This window comes from Clarias gariepinus, chromosome 11 (genome assembly GCF_024256425.1).
Source record: "Clarias gariepinus isolate MV-2021 ecotype Netherlands chromosome 11, CGAR_prim_01v2, whole genome shotgun sequence".
NCBI classification, from domain to species: domain Eukaryota; kingdom Metazoa; phylum Chordata; class Actinopteri; order Siluriformes; family Clariidae; genus Clarias; species Clarias gariepinus.
The window spans coordinates 11433620-11455456 of record NC_071110.1 but is presented as its reverse complement, the minus strand read 5'-3'; the positions used below and the strand labels follow the sequence as shown (position 1 = coordinate 11455456).

At 36.8% G+C, this 21837-nt stretch overlaps 1 protein-coding gene across 1 annotated transcript; it reads left to right on the top strand.

Moving 5' to 3' along the window:
- Positions 1-1689: 1689 nt before the first annotated feature.
- etv1 (ETS variant transcription factor 1) lies at positions 1690-19944 on the top strand. Its single transcript, XM_053507455.1, is given in 15 exon segments — positions 1690-1758; positions 1760-1832; positions 2222-2327; positions 2329-2389; positions 2618-2696; positions 2991-3038; positions 6974-7027; positions 10162-10291; positions 11482-11673; positions 12622-12875; positions 14288-14356; positions 14470-14538; positions 16275-16444; positions 18132-18233; positions 18413-19944. Coding segments are annotated over 15 exon segments (1698 nt in total). The 3' UTR covers positions 18635-19944.
- Positions 19945-21837: the final 1893 nt, after the last annotated feature.

The following is a 21837-nucleotide window of genomic DNA, read 5'->3' as shown; positions in this document are numbered from 1 at the left end:
TGAATGAATGAATAATGTGCAGCTGTAATAATTACAGCATTTTTATTTATTTATTTTTTTGCGGTGTGAGTTTAGCTTTGATACCGATGTCGGCTTGACAAGTGCACTTAAACTTTAGACCTTCCAAACAACAACACTTACCTTAAATTCAACATTTTATTTTTTAGCCATATTAACATTTTACGTCCCTAACTGACCTGTGCATTTTAAAACTCTAGCAGTAGCTTGAATAACCTAAAGATTCACTCTATACATCTGTCATGTTTTTGCAATGGAATCACATATAGTGATGGTCCTTGAGTCCCAAAGAGTGAAAATGCTTTGGCAGCAAAAATATCTAGAAATGTTGTAGGTTTACATTATGCATACTATGGATTCACTGTGTTAATACACCCAAGCACCCAGGCACAAACAGCAGGTGATAAGCTTCCAATGTTATTACCCTTGTAGCACCAGTGCAAAACTAAAACTGATCAATTATTGTAAAGGGTGAAAATTGTGTACTTTTTTGTGTACATTACAACCTTTTCTTGTAAGTTCACACATATAATGCCATTGTGTGTGACTTCATGCTGGAGGACTGATTGGTTTTGCTTGATGTAGTTATTTGCTACTTTCTACTGATCAACAGGAGACTCATGTCAAACAAAGGAGAGAAGTAAAGATTGAAAATGGTTCAAACTCCAGAAGTGTTGCCATGAATACAAACTTTACAAAAATAAATAAATAAATTTGTCTGCAATAACCAAGGATGCAAATGAGTGTGCATATGTGAGTTGTGACATTGGTACGTGTATGTGGATTACCAAGAAGGAAAAAAAAACTATAAGAAAAGACTATGGGGTTAAGGATATTAAACTGTGCATTGTTCGTTCACTTAATACTCTGCTATTACACAAAATATTTAAGGTAAATATTTAAATTTAAAAATATGCACAGCCATGCATGAAGTAAAAAGATACCCTTAGTTTTCATTATAAAATGTAGGCACCAATTGTGGTTCATTTGTGAGCAATTAAGGTTAATGCATTGTTAATATTTTGCTATTATATGTACTTTTCCTTAGCAGCCAGAAGAGCAACAACTCACCTAGGCATAGAATGAGAAGGTTGCTTTCAACAGATCTTCAGACAGCATGAAGATGTCTTTCAGAAGGCCAAGCTTGACCAGGTCATGACTCCAGTGATGTTTTCTTTAAATTGAACTTTGTTAAAGTGGTATTTTTCGATTCCTGACTGCCTCTTTTAAAAGCAGGAATTTCCTTGTGAAAAGATACTTAGAGTTGTATTAGTTATTAGTTTATATGTTTTTAGTTATTAGTTTTATTTATTTATATACGTATAGTTTTATTTATGATTTTATTTATATATGCTTATAGAGATGAATATAAAAAGAATGAAACAAAAAGTCAAGATAATAATTGCGACAAATTGTCTTTTTTTTTTTTTGTATGTATATAACAAAACACTTTTTTTCACTTCTTGCATGTCTGTGTGTAAGATGTACCCTTGAGAGTGCCTCCACAGGGATGACCAAAGTACAGTCACAGATCGTAACCCAAATTTGATTATTCTGACAACTCTTTCACTCTACTGGACATCTCTGTAAACTCGAGTTAGAGGAGTGTGAGCAGGACAGCGCAGGGCAGAAGGGGCGCTCCGGGGTTTGGCGGCGCGGCGCTCGGAGCCAATGAGAACGCGCAGCGGCGGCGCGGCTTTGAAGGGAGGCCGAGACCTCGCGGAGCTCACCGCCGAAATTCTGTGCAGAAAGAACGCGGAGAGTGGGCGCTTTTCCCCATTGGGTCAGCTTGTGGATACACATCACAGAGCTAGGTGAGTGCGACATTTCTGCTCTGCTACTGTTGGTGAGTTTGGAAAGTCCGTAGCGTCGCGTAAAATCTGGAGTAATTGTTCCATAGACAAAGCGGCGCGCGACCTAAACGCAACCGTTATGCGCGTGTTGTGTGAAATCATTCCTCATTTAAGTGTTACTTTGCACTACGTGCTGCTCGTACATGTTGTGTGTAATGAATCGGACAGATTAGATATTAACACCGCGCTGCTGCTGCTGCTGCTGCCGGGCGACGTTTCACGTCTGGAGCGCACAACGCCAGATTACACGCTTGTATGCGTCTCAGTGAATGGAGCATCTGAAAGCGGACCTTCTCTGCGGGTTCGAGCACTTCATTCATGCTTTTCTTTTCCCTCCCTCTCCACTATAGCAGCTTCAAGCCATCCTCTCGGAGCAGCTCAGGCGCTGATCGGACGGCGCACTGAACGCACAGCTCCAGCGAGCAGCTCCACACACACGTCTGTCTCACAGAGTCAGTACACACTGCTGCAGGATGGATACACTTTACGACCAGAGAGTGCCTTTCATTCATGCTCATGTAAGTAGGATGCAAGTTTGCATGTTGCCTGGTCTACATCACAGGTGCACACAAAAGTAGGCTGTTCATATTATGTTGCAGCTCCTACATGATGTGATGGATCTTAAAAAAAAAAAAGATTTTTTTGGGGGTAAAGTTTCATATCAATCCAGAAATTAACACCATAACCAGAGCATCCTGGCTCATCTGGAATAAATGGGTTCATTTGTCTGTTCCTCAACCCCACAGGGAAATGCATGCAGCAACAGACTGGCAAAAGACATGAAAAGGAAATTCATTAACTCTGACCTGGCTTTGGACACCGAGGGTAAGCACAGAACATGTAGAGGGGGGTGGCTGAAAGAGGCAATCTTCATTTCACGGCTTCTTAACATTTCACAAAATGCAATTTGCTTGTTTCCACCTGCACTCTGTGCTGTAAAATCTCAATTACAAACCACATGCCTATGAAGAAGCTGCACTACAAGAAGCTCCTCCAGCTCTTCCAGACTGAGATCTGGTGTTGTTGAAGTAGAATGGCAAAAACTGAAGTCTGAAGTGAAATAAGTGAAGACTGTTACTGCTGTTGTTTTACTGATCGCATGCTTGTCCTCTATCGCAGAGCTTTTTCAAGATCTCAGCCAACTCCAGGAGACCTGGCTGGCAGAAGGTAAGTGCTTTACTTTGTGTGTTGTGTTAAAAGCTTGGCCTTGTTGAAGTTATCTATAGTTGGTTGGATGATCAACAAGCACTTTTGTGTTGAAGACATAGAAAGAAGAGAGAGAGAGAGAGAGAGAGAGAGAAAATGGGGGAGGGCAGAGCAATATGCCTCAAGTTACAATGCCTAATATGCAGTCCAATTAATGCGTGTGTGGCGAAGGCACCTCATGTGTCATGCATACATTAAAGAGGCAGAGGAGTCTAGAGGGAGACCGAGGAGCTTCTACTGCGAGTGTCATCACAAATTACCAGGAGAACTTGCGATCGCACTCACTCTCTTCTCCCCCGCTTTTGGCAAACGCTAAGGCAGCCGAGCCACCACCACCTCTCTCTCTCTCTCTCTCTCTCTCTCTCTCTCACACACACACACACAAATTCTTCTTCTGCTTCTGTCTTTCCCTCCCTTACATCCTCTTATAGTGTCTATATATGAATCTTTCTAAAGAACTACAGCTGTCAGTGCTGCAGGTTAAGTGTTTTTTCACTTTTTGGACAAATGGACAACTTTTGAAAATGCTCCGAAGGGCTGCAGTCTGAGGTGCAGCCTCCACAATTTCTTTCTGCTTCTTTTTTTTTTTACTTTTTTAAATTAATTTTTCTGATGGAAAGACATGCTTGTTTTGGTGTAACGGGATGCTTCAGGAATTGAGCGCCAGCGTCTTGTTTCCTTCTTGCTTACAGCACCGGCCTATAGGTTAGTGGTGTATGTTTTGTTCTGTAATAGTTCTGATACAACTTATTTACAATAGTTGTAACTATTTGTTTTTTTATATAATTCAGAAAAATATTAAGTAATATCTTTGTATGGGTAATTATAGCAGTAAGCTATTAATTGCAGAAAATATTAAATAAATATGATGAAAATATCTGCATTTGTTATCCATTGAGGGAAATAATGTAACACTAATTTTTGTGGCTACGTTTTTATAAAAAGTAGAACATTTTGGATGATTTTCAGCACAAAATTGTTCAACAAAAATAGTCCTACACAAAAGAAAATATAAGGCTGTTTTAGACCATTTTCTAAAAAATTTTTTTTTGGACTTTTTTTAGACTTTATTATAGAAGTACACTTTGCATTTTTAAGAATTTAGTGATTTTGTATACAATTTTTAATGTTTATTTATATTTACAGTTTTTTTTTTTTTTACAATGTGTTATTTCTTATAGTGTTATAAGTATATTGTACCTTTGCCTTAAATATTTTTGAGAATTTTCAGTACATGAATATGCATCAAAACTTGCAAGAAGTTGTAGTTTGGATTTCTAATATCTTTCCAAGCAAATTGACCCAGAAGGTCAAGCTCATCTTTTATGTGCATATTTTAAATAAACAAAATAGATTGTCACATTAAAATTATGCAAAGTCGTTTTGTAAAACTAGGACCAATGCTTTGCATTAGGAACATATTTCCACAATCTATGTCGTTATTACTTAGGGTTTGTGCTGTACGTAAATTAAGGGATTCTTTTAATATTCTTGTTTGTATTTATGAGTTCACTTTTTAGCCGTATTGGTATTAAGAAATATAATTGAACAGTAAATAATTAAGTCATGACATTCAGGGAGAAAATTAATTATACATGTTTATTATTAAGATTCTTTATTAACTTGGTGAATGACAGTAATAGACTTTATAGTTATTGTGTGCTGCACAAGTGCTCAATGTAATAAAATGTTTATAGAGACATTATCGTTACCATCAAAGAGACTAAAATATGACTGGGCGCACACATAGGTGAGAAAGAGTCTCAATATTTGATAACCTTAGACCATCGTCATGTATTCTTTAACACGTTTAAAAATCCTCGCAAGTCCTGCTAAAGAATTTTCGAATGAGAATTTGAGGATACTTTACTTTCCTCAGTGCCAGTGTGATTATAGCGATTCCACCTCAGGGCCTTTAAAAGAATAAGACATCATTTAAATATTTTAGTGCCTCAGGAAGGAAGATGGGGATTAAAAATAAAGAAGAACTGTCCACTGCTGTAGATATTATAGTGACGAACCCAATTCAGTCTGTCTTACATCAGTCAACCACGGTGGCCAGAGGTTGTAGGCAAATTGTAGACAGATTTAATAGACGACTTCCTGTCCATTAGAACCGAAAACGAAGAACTTCTAGAATCATTTCCGAGATTTATCGTCTCAGGTAATTGGAACGAAGAGGAAGACGTATGAGAGACAGACTGTATTTCCGACAGGAAAGACTAAAGAGGTGATTGGGTGGTCATTTGACATGCGTGTGTCATTTTCGCCAGGGCAACCCTTTCCAAGTCTCTTTTGGAAATATAGGGATTTTTTTTTTTTACCTCATACAGTAAACCATTTTCTAAAATAGTGGTAACAATTCGAAATAATTCAACGTGTCAAGTCAGTTTGGTTGTAGGTAGCCTCCTGTCCAGTGTGACTTTATTGTAAAATGTATGGGGAAGTTGTTATAGTGTGTTTGTACCACAGTGCATCTGTGTGTAATGATCGAGACGCTGAAGGCCTGCATTTTCACTGTCTGCCTTTTTTTTTTTTCCTCCTGTGAATGACGGCAGTGCTCCAACTCCCAGGCCGTCCTCAGTAGTGCTGCCTGAATCAGCTGTCTCATTCACAGGCTCTCTCATTCACCCTGCTGAGTCCTGCAGCTTTCTTCCTTCTCCCTGTCTCTTCTTCTCCCTCTCATTTGAGTTAACCTATACTCTTTCGTGTCCCGTTTCTTTCTAGTTTCAGTCTAAAATAATAGCTAAATGGAAGACATGGCTGTTATTAGCTTTTTTAAAAAATTTTTGTAAATTTGGACTGTTACGTCAGATGGATGGCAATTCCATAATAGCAATGTTGCTGTGTGGATTTGAAGTGTTGTTTGAGCTTTTAAACACCTTTATAACCACACAGGGTTGTACCATAAAGATAAGTCATCTGTCAACTTCTTTGCATGCAATATGAGTTAAAGTGGACATGTGTGTGTGTGTGTGTGTGTGTGTGTGTTTGTATGCCTGCGTTAGGGTGTTAAAAAAGCGAAATAACTTAATGCCCTCATTAAATGGAATAAAAGTGCAGTGTGTTTGTATATTTATATTTGTGTGCCCTGACATGTTACTGTTGGTGTAAAAATGGAAATCCATATTTATCACTCCAAAATGAACGTGCTAATAGCCTGGCGCTCAGAGGTCTCATACTGCTTTTTGCCTCACTGGCTTTTACACCAGATCAGGCTTGTGGGAAACAGACACACACTCAAAGTGTAAAACGTGTGGAACATAAACATGAACAAGCGTGATTGCAGTCTGTACTGAAGGATTCATTATTTTAGCATTAGGCAGACAGGAGGAGAGACGCTCGGTTTGGAGGAGAGCCGACGCGGCAGGTACAGGTGCATTCACCAGTGGGGACGTGTCCCAATTAGACAGTGTGAACAATGGGTGTTTTTTTGGTGCGTGGTTGTCCCCCTGTCTTGCCTGAAAGACAAAAAATAAATAAAAATAAAACATTTGTCAAAACAAAGAGAGTAAGAAATAATGCTCAAAAAAGTACGATTTCTTTTATTGTGATGATTTAACACTTACAGAGTTTTTATCTCAGGACATAACTGACAAAGATTTAGGATGAGTTTCACACGCAGGGTCCTGTTCTGTCCAGCTAAATGAAGACTAAATTAGATTATTGACATAATTAGAGGATATGTCTTCTTTAGTATAAATGAATAAATGTCCTCATGCATAGGATTACGATTTTTGATTCATTACTGTTTAAATCATTGGAGCTTAATAGAGGAAATTACTTAAATACAGATTGTGTTAACTCCAGTTATTAGCCACAGGCAAGGAGGAAAGAAACTAATCTGGTCCAGTCCTCATCTTCTTCTTTTTTTTTTTTTCTTTTTCTCTGTCCAGCTCAAGTTCCGGACAACGATGAGCAGTTTGTTCCTGACTTCCAGGGTGATAACTGTAAGTAAATACATTTATAATTTAGCTTTTCTTTGTCCTGTCCCTTTATAAACATGACAACATTTTTACAAGACAGTTGATAAAACAAAAAAAATGCCAGATATTAAAAATAAAATAAATTTCAAATCACGTTTTATAAAATTGTAGAGGTCACACATTGCATTTTTTAGTACAATATATCATATCAATTTGTTGTGATCTTAGATGTAATACCAAGTTGTAGGGAGTGTGTTGTGTGAAGCTAGCTCCGGTACTACTTTAAATGGCCATAGGAAGTAGACTTGGCTTTGGGCGATCAGCGGATTCAGTGCCAGTGTCGGAAGTGGCATGGACTGAGTGTAGCACAGTGGGGTATGAGGCCAGCTTATGTCTTAAAAAGAAGCCAAAACACACCACCGCACTGATGATGCTGGGAGAAAAAAAAACAATACAAAAAAAAAAAAACCCAGAGGGCTTTGTCTTGTGATGGTAATTCACCAAGCAGCACACACTACTCTTACTTATAACAGTACTGTAAACTGGTGTAATCCCTGTATTTCTCTGGTTTACTTGTCCCCGTGTTTAGGTGTAAAATTAAAAACAATTAGGACTGAGATTACAATAACAGCATTTATAACGGTCAGGCAGTAATTGAGTGACCTCACTGTAGTACAAAATAATTCTTGACCTAATACAAACCTACACAATGCTACATACTGTGCATTTACTGTACTGAGTCAGCTGCCTGTTTGTGTACCGGATGTATATTTTTAAATACACATCCACTTTGTCTCCCTGTGCACTGTAGTGCAGTGTCATTGAGCCGGCTCGATGCTGATAGCTGGCATTTGTGGATGCAAACAAGGGAAGAGCAGGGCAGGAGAGGAGGGACGGGCAGATGGTGGGAGGGCGAGGGCGCGGTTGTAGCGCTCCTGAACAGGCAGCCTAGCATGCAGCCCCATATGTGTCTACGCTGGCACGGCCCCTCTAGATCACTTTCCCTCAGCACACAACCACACAAAGCACATGACTATAAAAGAGACAAAAAGGAATATGTGAAAAGGAAAAGTTGAAGGATTTGTGGAAAGATTCAAATGGAAAAGCTGGGAAATGTAGAATTTGGGGTTTGTAAACTGTTTTTTTTTTTTTTTTTTTTTATAAAATGACAGAAAAAAACTCATGTGCAGTGTAGAAAGTCACATTATAACACTGTGGTACTGTCTTTAATAAGGAAGGCTGATGTTTTACATCGTGCCTTTAAGAAAAAAAAGTGTAGTATTTGTAACAGCTAAAAAAATGAAGTTTTCATTCTGTATCTGTGAGAACTTATAATTCCTTTTAACAATGCATTTAATAACAAAGTTTTTTTTTTGTAAATGTAAAATTTTTATAATAAATTTAATATGAAAAAATGCATACATTCATTAATTATAGGGATAGTTAAATTTGTCATTGTGTATAATTATTTTCTGACTTTTCTGCAATTTAGTATTGAAAGCAAGAACAAACAATGCAAACTAATAATTTGTTATAATTACAGGAAACCCACATGTGATCAAAATTCTTCTTCTTATTATTATTATTATTATTATTATTGTCATTATTATTACATTTGATTTGTTTTATTGCATTTGCTTTGTTTTACAGAACAAAGTGCAAAGAAAAGTGCAAATGTAAATGGGAAATATGTCTGTCTTTATAATTCTTTAAATTATCATCCAAATTTTGAGGAAATGAATAATAGCAGCAAATGCCAAAGATAAATCCCTCAGAATGCCGTCCATTAAGAGAAATCAATGTGTTTGTAATTGCTGCAATCTTGAAAGAGTCGCACGCATGACGTCCCCCGCTGAAAATAGGGTTTAGCTCCGCTGAAGAGCAAATACATTTTGTATTGATTCATATGCTTTTGTTTCTCAGACTAAAATCTATAACGATATTTTTTTAATGTACTTTAAGTAGTTCTTGTTCTGTTCCATAAAAATAATCTGTAAATATTATTGTAACAAAAGCAATATTGGATCTTTTTTTTTTGGTTCTTTTCCAGTAATATCAACATGATTAGTGTTTTGCTGTTCTGATATTACAGTAAGTAAAACACCTGCTGGTACTGATCATGTATAATAATAATAATAATAATAATAATAATAATAATAATAAAAAGAATAATAATATAACTTATTTTTAAATGCATTGTTTTACCCTGGATTTTTCATCCTAAAATTATGCCAGTTTGTAACAAAATATTTGGTTTGCTTAGAAAAAGAAAAAGTAGTCGTAATGTGAACAGTTAGTGAAGCTTAAACCTTGTCGTTGGTCAAGACAGAATCCATTATAATCAGCTGTAATAACGCAACCTCCACCCTCATTACACCCTCATAATTACAGCGATGGAGCCACTGCTTAACGAGTGTTACTCTGTTCAACATTGTCAGAGGTCTTTATCTTGTGCCTTTTTAACCTACGATCAATGATCGTAAAAGGTCAATTCTCTCAGGGGGTTGGGAATTAGTCTCCACGATTTTCCACTACGGTGAGGACAGCTGCCAGAGGATTTTTTTTATATACATATAGACTGTCCAATATTTATTTATTCATTACAGAATGTATCTCTATCTATATCAGAGATCTCTAGATATCTGCCCAGGTGGTTTAATAACTGATGAATGGGATATTTTCCAGGTGCAGCCCAATCCATCCTTAGCGAAAGGCAGCAGCAGTCCCGCATTACTTCTTGATGCTGTAGAGACTAAGAGCTGCGTCGCTAGGCTAACTGACTTAGCGTTGATCTTTTCTCAGAAGGACAGGAGATTCATCAGTGGTTGTTGAGCTCTTAACAGCCCTTTAAGGCATGAGAAATGAGAATGGTTTGAGAGGGTGAAGAGAGAGAGAGAGAGAGAGAGAGAGAATCAATGATATGCATACGCCTAAAAGAGAGCACTCGCTTACAGTGGGTCACACCCACGCCAGGAAATGACTTGTCTCACAGACACAATGAAATGAGCTGAATAATGTTTTATCTTGGGTTAACTTTTTGCATCACTCCGAAAGATTTAACGACTAATTAAAAAGGTTTTCTCAAGGCGTTTCAGCACCTTGTTTGTAACAGAATCTCTTATCAGTGAATAAGTTTCGTTTCTTTATTATTTACACAGTGGCATTCCACGGGCTGCAGTTGAGGATAAAGCGTGAACCTCACAGCCCGTGTGCTAATCTGGGATCAGCCTGCAGTCAGGAGAGACCCTTCAAGCTCCACTATGGAGAGAAATGCATGTACAACATCAGGTATGATGAAACACACACACACACACACACACACACACACACACACACATACAATTTACCAGTACAGCAATTAAATAAGATTCAGAATGAGGTCTAATTTACTTTTTCATGAGATAAGTGTACAGTAGCTAACGATTAAAGGACACTGAAAAACACACCCCTTTAGTGTAGTGCTCCTATATAGATGTCACATTAATTGATAATAATGCTTTGGAAGAAAAACAGACTAAATTTATAAATATCCCATAATCTGCACAATATATAACTGCAACATAAAAAAAAACCTTTGAATCTTTCCCCCTGTTTAATCGCCCTGCTGGCTTTTCTTGCTGTGTTTAATTTTTTCCTGATTAATTTCTTCAGCAGCCATAGAAACCCACAGTCCAAGCCTGCATGGTCTTGTTCAAGCATAGCATGAGCACTTTTGTGTATAGGTGCAACATAATGTAATCTATTTTTGTGTGTGTGTGTGGCATGTTGCAAATCTGACTCCTAATATTTACTTAATATGTGTTGCACAGTAAATGGGTAAATCATACGTTTTTCTTTATGGCTCCAGTCTAAATGAAGTAAATTTTTTAAAAATAGTAGTGCAGTATTCATAATTTCCACAAACCACGTCCCTCCAACGCCACCTCTACTCCCCCACTTTTCATTCAGAAGAAATTGTGCTATGCAAAACAAAACAGCAGGTGCATCTAAAACCGAAGGGGCAAAAAAAAGTGCAATTACTACATCACAATATATGTACGTAATTTTCTCTCCACTTGGACAACCATCCACCTGAAACATGGTTGCCTGGTTACAGTCATCTTTCCATTGATTTGATTACATTTCAGGCTATAAGGGGTGTAAATTGGACTCAAACGAAAACAGTGCTGAAAAATCCGACTAGCTTGATGACACCTGAGCTAAACTAGGGAGCTCAGTGCGAATAATGTTCTCTTTTGAGCTGAAGGATGAAATGGTAGAAATGTGCGTGTTATGTTTAAATGAGTCTGAATGGCTTGTAATTGCATCTGCAAAGTCAAACTTGAAGTGTTGATGTCAGCTGCTAATCTCATGTGCAAGGTAGTTAAAGTTCTCCAGCTAATGTACACAATTGCATATATTTCCATCAGTTCATCTTGACAGTGCTTCTTTTCTGCCAATCCTTATTGCTCTAACCTCTCGTTCCTCCATGACTGCAGTGCCTACGAGCATAAGCATGCAGCAGGAATGAAGGGATCCAGTCCTGCGACTACGCCCTGCAGCACACCTGTATCCCCACATCAACACCATGTGTCTCCCAGTGCTGGCCTCACCCCCAAACCAGACAGAACATACCCTCACCTCAACGGCCCACAGCCCCTCCCCAACACCACATACAACATTGACCAAAGGTATTTATGCAAATACTGAACCAAAACAGGCTGGAGCTACTTCTACACAGATCATATTGGATATCTTCTCATATTCGGCCCATAGCGTGTTTAAAATTGTTATGATGTTTAAATACCATTTTTCACAGTCAATATTCAAAATGTATTGAATACCAGAGAGATGTCATTGATCATAAAGTTTAGTCAGTTTTATTCTAATCATACCTCCTGTTATACACTAAAAACAAACCAAAACAAAGTCTCATTAATAAGAGTACAGTTAAAGGCAAAGTTAGCAAGTTATATTGTCGTTCTTTTGATGGCAAACACAAAATGAGTGCAAAATATACAATAAATTAACAAATAATAAATAAATAAATAAATAAATAAATTAGGACTATATATATATATATTTGGAATTCTATTCCTTCTTCTTTTTGTACTCTTTTTCTTCCTCTTGATTTTTCATTTCATTTCCACACTACAATGTCAGTGAGTTTGGTACAGTCTGTATGTGTAATTCAGCAAGAAAACACATGAGAATAGGAAGACTGTTGACTAAAATGGAATGTTAAATAATAAATAATTTAATACAAGAGATGTGGAAGTGTAACTTAATAATAACTCTAAATAAGCTAGATGCAGTCTGGATGAATTAAAATGCAAAAGCAGTTTTAGACAGCAAAACAGACAGTTTTGAGCTTACTAGTACATGAGGGATAGAAGTTCATCATTTCAGCTAAAATGGGAGTTTTGCTAGATGAGAGACATCAGCGATGATAGTGGGGCTTTTAGTGGGGCTTTTCTTGATGTAGAGATTTCCCCCCCAAAAAAAGTTACCTATGTTAGAAAACCAATCATGCTAATGAGGGCTTACAGTCAACACAACAGTACAGACATTTAGTGTTGAAAGTTTCATTATTTAAATAAAGCCTTTGTTTGTTTGTCTTTTGGAATGGCTCTCCTCAGGTTCCGGCGTCAGCTGTCAGAGCCGTGTCATTCATTTCCTTCTCCGGCCCCGGCACCGATGGGGCGAGACGGGCGTCCCCTGTACCATAGACAAATGTCTGAACCTAGCATTCCCTTCCAGTCCCAAGGGTTTAAGCAGGAATACTCAGATCCGCTGTTTGAGCATCCACTTATGGTGGGAGCCCCCTTGCCTCAGTCTTACCCTCCTTCTATGATGATAAAGCAAGAGCCGCGAGATTTCACCTATGACTCAGGTGATGTATATCTAAGCGCAAGAGGCTTGTATAACTATCTTATACAGTTTGATAAGAAATAAGACTCGTGGAAATTTGGGTGAACATTAACTCACACATTTTAATTTTAATTAAGCAAATTCTATAGAGTAGATGTGACAAATTATTATTTTAATAATTATTGTATCTTGTATCATATATTTGGTTTTGGTCAGATTTTAATCCTCTGTGTTTGTGTATGTGTGTAACAAAGCATGTTTCAGCTTATCCTCTCTTCTGGAGCGCATTTCTTTTTTTTCTTTTTTTTTTACAAATGAATTAATTATATATAGAGCACAGATGTTTAGTATTTGGTTAACGGGAACAGTCAGCCTAAATTTGCTAATAACCTCCCTTTAGCCGAGTACTAACCTCCCCACAAGTATGACAGGAAAGAGTCTGAGACTGTTCCGGTAAATGCTGTTTTTTTTTTTACTATTATTTATTTATTCTCGGCTGTGTGAGGGATGGGGTGACTGATAGAATTAGTGCATTAGTAGAAAAAAGGGTCTCTGGTCTCATTTCCTGAGGGCCTGGCTGAAGCAGGGAGGAGAGAAGGGCCCCTATAATCTCTCCCCCGGGGCCCCCAGGCTATTGGCCCAGCTCTGGCATGAATGAAGTGGCGTTTGCTGTTCATTCATAAAAAGAAGCGAAAAAAAAAAAAAAAAACAGAGGTACATTGGAGCAGCTTGTCAGGAAGGAATGTAGCATCTGGCCCTCAGCTGCTTCCTGTAGTGGTTATGTGAATCAGGACACATGCCCTAATCCCCTCTCTTGAGAAACAGACATGTCACTTTGCATTTTGTGGAAATAAATTTGAAAAATTATTTATAATTCAGATTCAGTATTTATTATTTGATGCTTATATTTATTGCGAAGTGTAATATATATTCTTTATATATTTTATGTGTATATGCTTAAACATATATAGCCGATACAAAACCAAGCCTATATAACTATAAACTCCTCTACAATTTTACATCAAGGCTTGAAAAACCTTGGTGTGTTTTGTGTTATTTAGAAGGATTTATTACCATAAAAAGAGCGTGTTTGTTGTGCGCTGTAGAGAGGATGGGAGGGCAGTGGCTAATTAAATTAACAGTAATTTCCTTGACAGGGCCATTACTTGGATGAAGGCTTGAAAGATCTTTATAGGCTCAAATGAACAGGGTTAGCTGTTTTATTGCGCACTCACTTAGAAACTGCACCTTTGCTTCGATTGAACTACAATATAGGATAACAAAATAAAAAATATATAGTCATATAATAATCAGAATAAGCTTAATAATCATAAGCTTGCAATGTTTCGAGGCTTATGTTCTGGTTTAATTTGTGTAATTGGAAATGTATTCTTATTTTATTCATTTTGCTTCTTTTTTTTTTCTGTTCTACAGAAGTGCCTAGCTGCCATTCGGTTTACCTGCGACAAGAGGGTTATTTGGCTCATGCAAATAGAACTGAAGGTGTTGTTTAAAGTTTCACATTTAACATTTGTATATAAAAGTAGGTCATATGTGTTGCTATAATAATAATAATAATAATAATAATAATAATAATAAATGTCTTGTTGATACAGGTTGCATGTTTGATAAAGGCACCAGGCATTTCTATGATGACACATGTGTAGTACCAGAAAAGGCTGAAGGTACGTTTTATTTAATAGTTGAATTATTATTGTAGACATCGAGATGAGATCTCAGAAGATCTCCATCCAATCTCTATTTCCGAATGTATCGTAAATACCATTTATTCATCAGGACAAAGCCTCAATCATTGATGGATTGTAAGGCGTATGCTTCTGCTGCTTGAGAAAATACTAGTGTGTAACTGAAAGCTGTCTTTCACACACCATTTGCTTTTTTTTCTACGTGTTATAACGGCACATATTTTATCTAAATATAAATCTAAACATGTGTGCATGACTCACACACAGCCTTAATTGCTGCAGTCTCTTCATGCCTCACAACTGATATTGGCGATATCAGATCTTCAGTTTCTGCCTGGAAGTTATTAACCTATACGGCCCGAGATTACACACACCCATGTGTGTATGTGTGTGTGTGTGTGTGTGTGTGTGTGTGTGTGTGTGTGCGCGCAAGCATACGGGTTTAAATATGTTGTGCTTTCATCAACAAAGAGAGAGCTTTAACATAGAATAGTATAGTTCAAAGTTCAAACATCAATGTCAAAAACAAGGTTTTGTAGTAATTTTGATATAGTGAGAGAAATAGCTGCTGGGTTTCACATGAAGTTAAATGATGTAATGATTTAACGTTTGGATTATTTTAATGGCAAATAAAGTGCTAATGTATACAAATAAAAATCGGACAAATTCAACTATATATATCTATTAATTAATTAATTTATTTATTTATTTATCTATTTATTTATTTTTTAAGTAAAGTTATTACACAGACTTGTTTGTTTGTTTGTTTTGTGTATCATGACGTACCGTATCATGAGATTTCAGCGCTTCCACAATGAGTATGAGTAACCAATGAGTATATTTTAATATAGTAATAAAGTATATTTCATACTAATTGTTAGCACTAAATATTGCTATATAATACAGTACTTAAAACTAACTTAACACCTAACCAGCTCTCATTACATGCCATTTGTCGCATGTTTGCCATAATGAATTTATGGAAAGATATGGGAAATAAATATTTATACCAGTCCAAATCCAAAAGTTTGGAGTTATTCTAGAATACACAAATTTTTTTTTCTTCAAAACTGATATAAAATAACACATATGAAATTGGGTAATTAGGTAACAACAGTAACAACAACAGCAACAAGAGTCAGTTGTTCTTGCAAGAACAGTATTATTAAGTGCCTTTCCAAAACCCATCAAGCACTGTGATGAAACTGGCTCTCATGAAGGCAACAAGATCAAAACTTACCTCTGCTGCAGAGGAGACGTTCATTTAGAGTTACAAGCCTCAAAAATCCCCAGTTTACATCACCTCAGATTAGAGCCATTATGAGGGCTTTACAGATCATACTGTAAGTAGGAGACACATCTCAATATCAACTGTTAGAAGGGGATTATTACACATAAAAATAAAAAAAAATCTGGAAAAACCATGGTGTGTTCAAACATATGACTTGTATTATATATAAAGTTCATGTCATTTTCTAGCATTAGGTATCATATTCATTATTATTATTATTATTATTATTATTATTATTATTATTGATATTATTATTATTGATATTCTACATTGTCATTAGCATGACATTAATGCTCCCCACTGTGGTGACCTGCTTTATATTGTAGATTAAGTGGCAGAGACACTGTGTATTCTGACATACTGTACGCCGTAGTGAAAGCACGCTGTTGAAAACTTGCCCTGATCAACTCTTTCATGCCTGCAGGGGACATTAAACAGGAGGCAGGGCTTTACCGTGAGGGTCCCACATATCAGAGGCGTGGCTCACTGCAGCTCTGGCAGTTCCTGGTGGCCCTGCTGGACGACCCCTCTAACTCCCACTTCATCGCGTGGACTGGCCGAGGAATGGAGTTCAAACTCATCGAACCTGAGGAGGTACCACAAACTAAAGTTAATCCTATCATTACGGCTTTACTGCAAACCATGATCTCCTATTAAAGGAAAATATGTGTTAAAAAATGTAAATATTTCTTAAAGAGATATTAGTCGAAAAAGTTAAATATTCTTAAGAGTATTTCTGAAAATCTTTACCTTTATGCTTGATATGGTCTTGCTTTTTAATACCATATTTTACTTTATTTTCTAGCAATTATTTTGGGAATCAAGGTAAATTATTGGCCACAATTTCAAGTTTAAAGTGTAAATCATCTTAGTTAGAGCTTAATGTAATAAAGAAGATAAAATCATTTATGTAAATTCAGATATGTACCTTACTTATAATATTCTATAAGATAAATGATTTGAATAATTGAATAATAAGCCAAAAGTAGGAGGGATTAAATATCCCAGCATATAGAATCCTAAATAGGTATAAACAGTCATAAATATTAGCCATATAAATAAAATCCATCCTCCATTTATTGTGGGAATCCTCCTGATGCCAGGTGTCCACACATATGCCAGGGGAGATAAGTAATGGAGACATAAAGGAAGAAATCTGACAAATGTTGGCTTAACTATGTATCACACAAGACCTGATTAAAGACATTTTTGTTTGAAGACACTGATTACGTTTCTAGTTATTAGGTGTTAATAAAGAGGGACAGAATATAACAGTATAGAACTTACAATCTGGTTCTCAGAAAGTTAAAAGGACAAACAGCTTCATGTTGGGAAATAAATATGCCTGGTTTACTTTGATCATAAACAAAACACAAAAGTTATTTGGCAGTCGTTCATTGTGCATTGTTTTTTTTTTTAGAAACTTGATGTGAACACTGCATTAATTATATCAATGCTTTATTTTAATAAGATTATTACTAGATAATGTTGATAAATCAATGCAGCAGTGGTATGCTGTAGCATGCTGACTTCATCACTCGATTACTTCATCCAATTTTACAAATTTAGGCCAAACCTTATTTAGCCGAATGAACTTATATTTACTCCTCCTTGAAACTACCATGCTTAATGTTGAGTCTGACCTCACGGCCGTGTCTTGATGGCCATTAAGAAGGCCAGGCTTTGTTTAACAGACAGCCAGCTTTTATTTCCATCCAAACACAACACGCAGAAGAGAGCTGACTGCTAAATATTTTGAAAGTGAAAGCTATGTTGACTGGCTGAGGTTTTTCAAGGAGACTAACAGTGCTACGTTTGTGAGCTGCATCCAGCACAGCAGACCTCTCTTTAGCCTTTTTAGTGGGTGTGTTTGTGTGTGTGTGCGCGCTTAGGAAGCTGGCAGAGACCCAGTGGGCAGCTGTAGGGGACAGGGGGCCAATTCATGCCATCAGGTGACCCAGGGCTGCAGGGTTTGACCAGGCAGGTGGACGAGTTGAATAAAAAAAAAAGTCGACCGTGGCAGGTTCAGGGAAAATAGAGGGAGGGAGATTTGAAAAAGAAGCAGGGGGCGTACAGACAGGTGCCATAACATCTGCCATGCTTCGCTCATACTAATGGGCAAATCACTAATGATACATACACTATGTTCACCTGAAGGAGTTTTATGGACTAAAATAATATCTGTCGTATATAATTAGAGACTATTCCGTGATAAAGACTGATCTCGGTTGAGAATTAATGAATTCTTCTTTTGTCCTTATGGTCATTTTTTATTCCGAAGGTGGCACGACGCTGGGGGATCCAAAAGAACCGGCCTGCCATGAACTACGACAAACTCAGCCGCTCGTTACGCTACTACTACGAGAAAGGGATCATGCAGAAGGTAAAGGATGTGACAAAGCTAATGCATTATGAAAAAATGTATTACGTTTTATGTAATATGTATTAACTTTGCGGGCGAAAATCTATTACAAACTTCATAAAATATGTTCACGTCCATGTTCAAGCAGCACCATAGAGTAAAACTGATCGTGTCTTTTTGCTCCTTTTTTGGTGCTTTAGGTGGCAGGTGAGAGATATGTGTATAAGTTTGTGTGCGACCCCGAGGCCTTGTTCTCCATGGCCTTCCCCGACAATCAGCGGCCTGTGCTGAAGACTGATATGGAGAGGCAGATCAATGAAGAGGAGACGGTGCCACTGTCACATTACGATGAAAGCGTGGCATACGTTCAGGAGGGAGCCTACTGCAACCCGCACCCTTACAGCGAAGGCTACGTTTACTGATCGTCGAGCACAGACTCTGCTATGTCGGTCTCACCTCGTAAAATTCGTAAGAATTCACAACTAGTACAAACAGTTCTGAACGTTTCAGTGGTGGAGAGGTTATCACTCGTAGCTTTTCTGGCAACTCCATTTAAATGAAATCCAACAAAAGAGAATTGCTCAGTTCTTAGAATTCTTATGAATTTTGTGTGAGATCGGGACTTCTCCGGATTCCTCTTTCTGTCGTCTCCGTCGTTCCCCGGGACAAAGAGTGCACTTTATGGACAGAGATGGGCAGAGAGTAAAAACCTACTGTCCAAGTAACGGTAGTCGCTCCTTTGATGTTTGTTTCTTTTTTTTTCTTTTCAAATAAATGGAGGAATTTGAGCATGCCAGATTCACACAGGGCGAACTCTGGAGAAATTGGCTGTTTCTGGAAATATGTGTTCATCTATTTAGACTGGTTTCTAGTCTGGAGAACGTGGGCGAATAAATCTCAACCTCTTTACTAAGATCTCTTTAAATCATTTGTGGAGTGCTCATTTATTTTCATTACCCATCTACTTGGTGTCCTGCTGAGTAGCAGCTAATAATTCAGTGTATTTGTATCAGACTAAAGCCTATCGGACTCTCCACCGTGAAACGAAAGAAGCACACATTTGAGATGATTCACAATTCAACGGGTGAGAAAGCTCTCTTAAAATACACGTACCTGTTATTAAGAAATACGTGATGAAGTACTACAATGGAGGACCTACAATTGTCTGTGTCATTTGTTTCTTTTTGGTGATCAAGTCCATCCTGAACATGGAGAAAATAGAGAAATAAACATTCCTGATAACTGATTTTTTAAGATTTAAAACCTGTTTTGATGCTACGCTTTTGTCATTTCATTTCTTTCATTTCTAAGAATTTAAAAACCATTTTTTAAATGTTATTTTACAGGGCATGCCAATCAATCCATTCCAATCCATTATTTTAAAGAAACTTGTTTCATAATTTTACACATTCCCAGGCCATATGTATATCGTAATTATTATTATGTAAATTTACAGCTTTCCTATAGAAAGTTTTTTAAAGGATTCATAGTCAAAGGTTGGAGATCTATGTTTCATTTCCCGACATGTCCATAATCTCTGAACATGTGAACATGTATATTCAGGTTACAACACAGCGATGCTGCTTTTCCATGTGATTGGATACATGTAGTTGTTAAATACCAGATGGCAGCTATGCCCTGCAGTACGCTCATTCATGTTTGTGTCTTTTTTTACAGCAGAAAAAAAAAATAAGTCAGTGTTTATTGAATGTAAAAATATATTCAGCATTAAGGAGGAACTGGCAATAGGTACACTTCTGTAATAAAACGGTGTTGAAATACAAATGAGTCGTCACTCCTCAAATAACCGAATTCAAAACTTTGTCATGTTTAGGATTTTTTGGTCAGCTGTTAATAAAGCTGGTTAATAAAAACACGTTTAATCAAAAGTCAGTATAAATAGGCATAATGGTACTTCATGCTTAAGGTTTAGAATCACTGCTTAGATAAAATCTGTCATTATACTTCTACTAAGTAAGGGTTTGTATTAAGAGATCCAGCCGCAATGCATTTAGTCCAAAGCCAGTATCTGATTTAAACTTTAGAAAGATTTTAGCTTTCAGTAAAAGGTTAGAAATAAACATGAGAATGTTCCCTGTTTAGCAAACTGTCTGTTTACAATACAGTCACCGGTTCTTTTAAAAGTGTTCCTGACAAGCTCACATGTAATAATGTACTCACATGGAAAAACCCAGCTTACACACCAAGGGTGTGTCGTACACCTTAGATCTCACTTGAACTTTGGCTCTGTGCCTGCGAATCCAGTGGGAACCGAATTAAGCCTCAGAGTGATCCAGTGATTTACCCACCGGCTGTAAGATTTTCAGTGGCTCTCTGATTAAGAAATATTAATGGCCTTATATAAGATGCCAAAAATAAGATGAGAAAACTAAACTGGGTAAATATTAGTTAAAAAAACTTGAGCAATGATTGTTTTTAAGTGGGTCTATGTAGAATTTTCTGATTTAAAACATAACTGCAAGAAAGAAAGTGAAGAAATTGTAAGAATCACCAAGTTCTACAAACTTCTTCTATAAAAGAAAGGTGCGATTACAACTCTATTCTTGTGTGAACACACCATTTAAAAATGGCATTAATAATCAAGCTAAGGTGAAAAGGTGACCGATCCATTTGCGTTAGGGATTCATTTCAAATAGTTTTGCTCCTTTTTCTCTTATGGAAAAATAAATAAATAAATAAATCATATAAGAATCTCTTTTATAAAAAAAAAAAAAAAAATTGTGATCCTAGTTGAACACCAGGGCCACAGACAGACATGCACATGCATTAGCACAAAGCTGTGGTCAAATTTGTCTGGTAAAATGATTGTCACGGTTCTCAAGAGGACACAAATGATGGTGGTTAATTCAAATATGTCAGATTGAAATCTTATGCAAAAATTTCTCTGCCCTTGAATATGACGTTTTATGTTATGGGTATGGGTTTTAGGTTATGGGCCTTGAGTAGTTAATAAAAGGGAATCCTGATCAAAGAAAGCTTTTAGAATTTCCATTCACATGAAGCAAGAATTTTTTTTTTCTTTTTTACATGCATTGTGCTTTTGTCAAAACAATCACTGCATTAATTTGAAGTTTTTGACATAATAGCATCTGGCTTATATAGACAATTTATTCAGCATAGCATCCTGCATCATTAAACTTGAATTTGAGTTCTGATAAATAAATAAATAAATAAATAAATAAGTTTAGCAGTAAACACAAACATCTCATTTGTAACATTTTGCTTCATGTATCAAGACATTGTATGAGATTCATCAAAACAGATTTTGTGGAAGTTTTAGTATTGTCTGAGCTGAAATGTTAATAATTGATAAGTGATTAATCATCACATTAAATATACACAAAATATTATTTCTTATTTTGAAAACAAACAGAAAAATCTTTCTAAAGTCTATTGAAAGCTTTTCCCTAAATGTTTCAGTCTTTCCACTGTTCTGTTCTTCCATCGTTGCCCAGGGTTGCTACGTACCAGGGCCATAAAGTCAAATCCCTTACAAATAAGGTTTCCTTACCAAAATGGAAACATTGCTCTCCGGGTCACTGTGATGCTGTCCAGCCTATTTCATGTGTGCAATTAAATTTTTCCCAGTGTTTATTGTAGCAAA